This window comes from Haliotis rubra, unplaced genomic scaffold (assembly GCF_003918875.1).
Source record: "Haliotis rubra isolate DU_JTF1 unplaced genomic scaffold, ASM391887v1 Scf594, whole genome shotgun sequence".
NCBI classification, from domain to species: domain Eukaryota; kingdom Metazoa; phylum Mollusca; class Gastropoda; order Lepetellida; family Haliotidae; genus Haliotis; species Haliotis rubra.
The window spans coordinates 52,351-60,352 of NW_025767295.1; the positions used below are offsets into that span (position 1 = coordinate 52,351).

General features: G+C 40.1%; 1 protein-coding gene across 1 annotated transcript; it reads left to right on the forward strand.

Annotated features, from left to right (window-relative positions):
• Positions 1–1,139: 1,139 nt before the first annotated feature.
• LOC124255134 lies at positions 1,140–5,636 on the forward strand. Its single transcript, XM_046688973.1, has 4 exons — positions 1,140–1,254; positions 4,013–4,254; positions 5,159–5,242; positions 5,584–5,636. The coding sequence occupies exons 2-4, from the start codon at positions 4,047–4,049 to the stop codon at positions 5,634–5,636; spliced, it is 345 nt and encodes a 114-aa protein (XP_046544929.1). The 5' UTR covers positions 1,140–1,254; positions 4,013–4,046.
• Positions 5,637–8,002: the final 2,366 nt, after the last annotated feature.

The following is an 8,002-nucleotide window of genomic DNA, read 5'->3' on the forward strand; positions in this document are numbered from 1 at the left end:
GATGTAGCAAGCATTCCTTTTTACATTATCAAATGAAGACTAGCAAAACATATATGATTATGGTATTAAGAAACAAATATAGTGAAAATTAAAAATATAACCCAAATGAAATTAGAACTATAGTTATTTTAACTCAATGCTGACACGATGGAGCTATGCGGCACTAAGCAACAGCCAACCTGGTTCAGCTGTAGGCGGCGTAAATAACCCAGTCTGGACCCGACACTTCAGTGATTGATATTATGAAGCACAGATCCACTTACGCAATCTCCATACGATAACATGCAATCAGCCATGTCAGGCAGTCTGACGGTGACCACACTACCCGCGAAGGGGCGGTGGGGTAACCTAGTGGTTAAAGCGTTCGCTCATCACGCCGAAGACTCGAGTTCGATGTTCCATATGGGTACAATGCGTGAAGCCCATTTCTGGCCACCATTTCTCGAAACAAACTTAAGTTTTTCTCAAATTTTAAACTGAGTTTGACAATTTGAAACAGCTGAATTTTTAAATCAACTACATTTTTTAAATAAAAAGCTCAAACAACTTAAGTAATCTATCCATCAAACTCAAAGTGTCTACTAAGTTTGAGTTTTATATTGATTTCAGTTTATTCTGGAAATGCATTTCCTGCGTTTTCTCAAATTTGGGTAAAAACTCTGATTTAAGTCAAAACTCAGACTTAAGTTTGTTTCCAGAAATCGGGGCCTGGTGTCGTGATATTGCTGGAATATAGCTAAAACCGGCGTAAAAGCAAACGTCCTCACCACCCGTGAAGGTCCGAGGCAACTACCGGGATCAGGTGGTCAGGCTTTCTGATTAGGTTGACACGTCATCATATCCCAATTGCGTAGATCGATGCTCATGCTGTTAATCACTGGATTGTGTGATCCAGGCTGGATTATTTACCGAACGCCCCATATAGCTGGAATACTGCTGAGTGCGGCATTAAACAACAGCCAACCAACGTGACCACAGGATCCCCAAGTCACCTCCAACGGTCGGCATGCTTACTGGTCACCAATTCCAATCTGGGGTATATCATGGTATTGAAGAATGCTTTGTTCTGATTGGTTTAAAAGCGGTATTCCTTTTCCTACTGAAAGGTCTTTAACAATCAGCCTGACATACCGTAACGGAAGTACTGATAGCAGGGGTACGTGTTACCCGGGTGCTACCCGCTCGCTTCAAGTCGCCGTCCACCATCTCGCAACACTTTGAAGGGGTGCTACGTATGCCGTGACTTCTTGCGTCGTGAGTAGGTTCAGTAGTGTGTATGTAATTAGCTGGTAATGTGACTACAGTGTTTTTCAAATCTGTGTGCCGAAGATTGTGCATCTACAAACAAACGTCCCAGGTGAATTAATGGCACGAATTAATGTTCAGTTAGTGAGTAATGTCGAGGTCAGACAGTCCCACTGGACTCAATTTTGTGTCCGTCCGATTGTACACCTGTCGTCATATTATATCGACCTATTTTAAACCACAAAGAGTATAAAGCTGAAACTTTGAATACAGATTACAGTGTCTCATAATATACTCATATTAAACGCTGTATATGTTCACACAATTTCAAAATGGCTGCAATTTAAGCTCTGTTCGTCCTTGTCAGAAGGTCATTTGTGCTGACCCTGTTTTATCTACCTATGACTAGAAAGCCGAAACTTTGAATGAACGATACTGATTATACAGTGTCTCTTGTTAAACGCTCACTTTAATGTTCACCCAGGTTTCAACATGGCTGCAAGTTAAGCCCTGTTCGTCCTTGTCAGAAGGTCATTTGTGCTGACCCTGTAGTCATATTATCGACTTATTTTATCTACCTATGACTAGAAAGCCGAAACTTTGAATGAACGATACTGATTATACAGTGTCTCTTGTTAAACGCTCACTTTAATGTTCACCCAGGTTTCAACATGGCTGCAAGTTAAGCCCTGTTCGTCCTTGTCAGAAGGTCATTTGTGCTGACCCTGTAGTCATATTATCGACTTATTTTATCTACCTATGACTAGAAAGCCGAAACTTTGAATGAACGATACTGATTATACAGTGTCTCTTGTTAAAAGCTCACTTTAATGTTCACCCAGTTTCAACATGGCTGCAAGTTAAGCCCTGTTCGTCTTGTCAGAAGGTCATTTGTGCTTCACCAATGTCTTCACTGGAAATACACAAATGGAGTTGAAGCTTCATGACAGCCCAGTCTAATTGGTCATGTGGCAAGACAGACAAACTGAAAAGTCTTATTTATGGCCATTATCAATATGCTTTTTCAGCCACATTTGTTATGCACCGACCTTTAGAAGTCGAATTATTCGGGGTTACTTTATGATATAAATATATATATTAATTCACAAATGGCATGAGAAATTCTGAATGGCGATAACTGTTACAGTTACTTGTGAGAAATCATCCATTTGTACCGACATGATTCCCTTCTGCTGCATTATATAAAAACATGATCCGCGGCAGTGAACGGGCTGGACACATCGGTGAATAGCTAATTAAGTATCATAATTAATTCTGTTTCATTAATTTAACAAAAGGCGGAGTAATTTCGTAAATACCACTAAAATATGGTGATAACTGTTCGCTAGCCAGTACAGCAATATAAGAATTTGAACTTCGAAAGTTTTTCAACCGAGAACTTGAAAAGTATTTGTGTAACAGAGAGCTGTCAGCAAAGCTTGGTTCCGATTTTCAATTTTATTTTTTTTTTTTAAAATTGCTTCAATTTACATATTTCAAATCCAAGGGAAGTTTTGTTCAGCCAAGAACTTGATGACATTTGAATGGATTGTTTGCAAAATTTGGGGATCTCCATATCTACAGGAGAGATGCAGTGCAAAGTTACATTGTGATATTGTTAATGTAACGATAATCATCACAAATTGCATCTCTGGAAGTTGAGAAAAAGTCCCACATTAAATTTGTTCAACCAATAATTTTACAATCACTTAATAGATGGTTTTTTTTCAGATTTAGGTAATGACGGAGGTGCAATGCAAAGTTCAGTTATCAATTGTAACTCAGCCATAGTTGGGAGTTCTGGGTTTTAGTGAGTCCTGCTTACTTGAACACATGTTCCAATAATATGAAGTACAGTCTTGACCATGTTTCTAACTTTTCTGAAACTAAACTTCCCAATGATGTTCCAATGGACAAATAAGCTGAAACTGAACCAGCTTGGAGCGGCCATTTTGAAAGATGTTTGTGGTCATTGGACCATTACTTAAAATGAAATGGAATCTGGTTTTAACGAAGTTAACAGTTGCACTGTTACCGTTGCATTCATAAGTTAGGGTTTTCTACTATTTAATATTAGTTTCCTTGATTAACATTTGTGTTTTGGCCACATTGACACTCGTCCTCTGCTTGTGTAAACATCATCACTCCAAAACTGAGGAGACCATCGGTATGTGGTCTTGGCCTGAACTTAGGCAAGCATGTTTCTTATTTCACAAAAGATACAACCACTAATGAATTGTGACACTTCAGAAAGCTAAACACTAGATCTGTTTGTTTGTTTTTTTTGTTTTGTTTTTTTGTTGTTTCATGCCACACAGCAATATTCCAGCTACATGGTGGCAGTCTCTAAATAATTGAGTCTGGACCAGACAATCCAGTGATCAACATCATGAGCATCAATCTATGAAAAAGTTGCAGTTTCGTGCAGTCCAAAATGGATCCAAGGAACATTAAAAAAGAAAATTCTTGGTTTGATGTGGTATGAACCATCTTCCAGGTAGTTAATTTGAACTGTTGCTGGGAATAATTCTGGGTGGCTGCATGGTTACCTGACTTTGACTTACATCATAGACACCAGACATATGATGGAATTTAACTCGGCCATTATAATTCTTTCATCATCAAATATATACAAACTATGAGTCCAGTCAGGTTGTTTATGAGATATATGAGGTCATTCAATAATAGCTACAGAGCCCTGGAACAGTGTTGTCAGACCGGCTTACTTATTGTCACAGCATGTCTAGATTCCACATCATTTTGACAGACAGAGCACGTTGAAGTGAAGAGGTGAACTTGAGATGGCCAGTAGAGACAAGGACAATGGACACCATCTGGTCAAGGCCACTTCCAGTGAGTCATCTGAAAGTCACATGGCCACTTCTGGTGAGCATTCAGAATCTGATGTTGACATGGCCAGTCCAGACGAGGAACATGAAGGTCACTTGGTACCCGCAGGTTCAGCGTACGAGGAGGTTCCAGAGAGCCAAGCAATCTCAATAAGTACAGGTGGGTGTCACTGTTGTCCTCCATTTTGTCATCTGAGGTGACATTTATTTGAAATGAAACACACCAAGGGGGCCTGTTCTTCTTCTTTTTTCAAATTCCATATCAAATGTTACATCGGTGTATTTTCGCTCAGCTTGTCATTGATGTATTTATTCCTCATCATGAGAAAAGTGAAAGTCTTCTGCAGGGCTCCAGATAAGGGCCGTATCGGCGTATGTACGGATAAAACATATGCACGATACGGTAGGAAATAATTTAGAAAACGTAGCAGATACGCCTCACAGCAATGGTGTATGGTCTTTGTATCATTTACAGATGTATTTATCTGAAAAAGTATTATTGTATTGTTTATTGCCCCATTTACACAAGAGCAGCAATGTTGTGGTGCATATATGAAACGAAACACAAGATCACTGATACTGCATTAAATTCCATTCAGTACTTGAAATGTACTCTTAAGGTTTTCTTAAGGAGTACGTACTCCTGATGTTGAAAAATTATCTGGAGCCCTGCTTCTGAATGATAGAAACCCGACTCTTTTGCACAGCAAACCCGTGAAGGTCCGGGTATGAATCTTCAGTAGTCCATGCTTGTCATAAGAGGCGACGACCAGGATCGGGTGGTCAGGCTCGCTGGTTTGATTTACACATCTCATCGGTTCCCTATTGCGCAGATCGATGCTCATGCTGTTGATCACTGGATTGTCTGGTCCAGACTCAGTTATTTACAGACCGCCACCATACAGCTGGAATATTGCAGAGTGCGACGTAAAACTAAACTCACTCACTTTCACACTGCAATTATCTGAAATAATGTTATTCCATGTGGAAAGGAAACAACTGATCAATTATGGTTTTGGTAACCATGGTTACTGATGATTCTTCCTCCTGGTTGATGTTGACAGGTGAACAGCGTTCAGGGAACGCCCAAGTTGCCAACACTCTCAACATTGTCACTGGAGGGGCAGGACAAGGAACACTGGGGAGAGGTGAGTGTCGATGGCGGAAGGGTCAGTAAGTGACCAGATCTTGTTCAAGACTGTTACCATTCTCAGAGAGAAGATCATCATCCCTGGTCCCACCTGTCACCCTTATGGATTGAAATGGGTGATAGAAGAAAATGTTGTATACAAACTCCTGATGTATTGACAGCAGTATTTTGCAAAACTAATGAATCTCGAATGATGTATCTGTGTAAAAAACAACTGTTACACACCTTGTGTCAATTGTGGTATGCTTGCACACACAATAGAAATAAGTGAATAGTTTGTCGTCTTCTGTTTACATCGAAGTCTTTGCTGGGATGTTAAATATTTTTTTTCCTACACAGATACCCTTGATTTACGCACAGATGAAGCGAGGAAGATTTTTTGCTCCAACTGAAGCCTACAGAAAAGTGAAACAGAAATTGAAGGAATTTGGTCATGTGACTATCTGTGGCGCTTCAGGAGAAGGCAAGACAACTATGGCTCTGATGCTGGGTTCACAGTATAGACAAAAGGGGTACGAGGTCGTGTTTGTGGACAGCCTTAAGAAGTTTGACTTTGACCGCTGTCTTAGTACCTACTCAAGAGTATTTCTCATTGTTGATGATTTGTTTGGTACTGTTGGAGTATCTGCTAATACTTCACATGTTAAAAACTTTCTGAACAATCTTCTCCCCCATTTAGAACAAAAGCAGAGAGCAGAAGAGAAAGGGTCAGAATTGAGGGAAAACAGTGATGCTGGTGAAAAATCCAGAAACAAAGTGCAAAGTTTAACAGAATCTCAAACAAAGGACATTCATGTTATCTTCACATCAAAATCATACAATTTCCATGATGGACTTGCAAAACTGCAGTATGAGGGTTTCAAATTGTTCAAGGGTCAGACAGTAGTGGACTTAACAAAACAAGATAAATACAGGCTTTCTGATAAAGAGAAAAAGTCAATATTTCAACGACATAAACATGCTTTTGGTGACTGCTCTGTGCAACATATTCCAGATTACAATGAGCTGGAAATCTGTTCCAACATCTTTGGATTTCCTCTCATTTGTAAACTTTGTTTTGAATTTTCCTCTTTCTTTAAAAATGCAAAATCATTTTTCAAGGAACCACTGTTTTATCTTAGATTAGAACTAAAGCAGTTACTTGAAGATAGAAATGATAGATCTGCCAGTTTGGTTCTGATGCTGCTGTGTGAAGACAAATTGAACCTAACCAGGTTAGACAGTAGAGATGAAGACAAGGAAATGGACAGGGTGGTCAAAACTGTTCAAGACCTGATGCCGAATGCTACACGTTCAGGCATGTACAAAGCCGCTAAAAGTTTTAGAGGTACATTCTTCTCAAGAGGAGACACTGTTGGCTTTGCCCATTCTTCAATTTATGATGCTTGTGCCTGTGCCTTGTTCAATATCAGTCCAGTCTTTGTTTTGAAGAACTGTAGTGATGACTTTCTGTTTGAAAGAGTACAAGGTGAAAAGGTTGAAGAAACTAAAATTGATGATCATCTCCATCTGATATATGTCTCAGATAATTATGATGACCTACTTACCACAAGGTTTGCACATTCTATTAAACAAGGAAAGTTTTCTCAATCAGTGACACATCCAGTTTTCAAACGAGACACAACAGCTTTCAAACTGCTCAACAAACTTCAGTGTGATGGGACAAAGCACCCCCATCAGCATAATCAAACTGATTCTACAGAAGAACTTTGGTTTCACAGAAGAGAGAAAGGAAAATGTTTTCTGTACTGGGCTGTTCTTGGACATAATGCACATCTAGTTACAGAAATAGAACACACAACTGGAGGAGAATTCTCTCAAGAGGCGATCAGTCAAGCTATAGGAGGGTGTGCACAAAGCAACAATGTAACAGTATTGAAATGGCTCTTCACTCGCTCCGAAAAACATGATCATCAATTGACACTGAACAGACTCTTGTTGCAAGCTGCTGAAAATGGCAGCTCCGATATTCTAGTGTATCTGCTCCAGGAAGGTGCTGATGTTAACACTAGAGACAAGAAGTTACAAAACATCTTCCATCTGGTTTGTAAGACAGGAATGGAAAAATCGTTGAAAACCTTGTTAATTAGGAAACCTGGAGATAATGTTATAAACTCTGTTGATGTGAATGGCAGAACCCCTGTCATGGCTGCAGCACTTTCAGCATCAGAAGGTTGTTTTGAGTTACTACAGAAAATATCAAACTTGAATCTGAAAGATAAATATGGTACTACAATTATTCATCTTGCCTGTCAAGGTGGCAACAAGACTGTCGTGAAACATCTCCTGTCTCCCTCTAACATCAACAGTAGAGGGAGACATGGCTGGACACCAGCAATGAATGCAGCTGTCAGTGGACATCAAAGTGTGTTTGACCTCCTTGTGTCCAAGCAAGCTGACCTGACACTGGTGGGTACATCTGGTGATAGTTTACTTCATCTTGCTTGTCAGGGTGGGAACACTGCTATAGTACAATACCTCCTGTCACCCTCTAACATCAACAGCAGAGGAGAACATGGCTGGACACCAGCAATGGTAGCAGCTGTCAGTGGACATCAAAGTGTGTTTGACCTCCTTGTGACCAACCAAACTGACCTGACACTGGTGTCTACATCTGGTGATAGTTTACTTCATCTTGCCTGTTGTGGTGGGAACACTGCTATAGTACAACATCTCCTGTCTCCCTCTAACATCAACAGTAGAGGGCAATATGGCACGACACCAGCAATGAGGGCAGCTGTCAGTGGACATCAAAGTG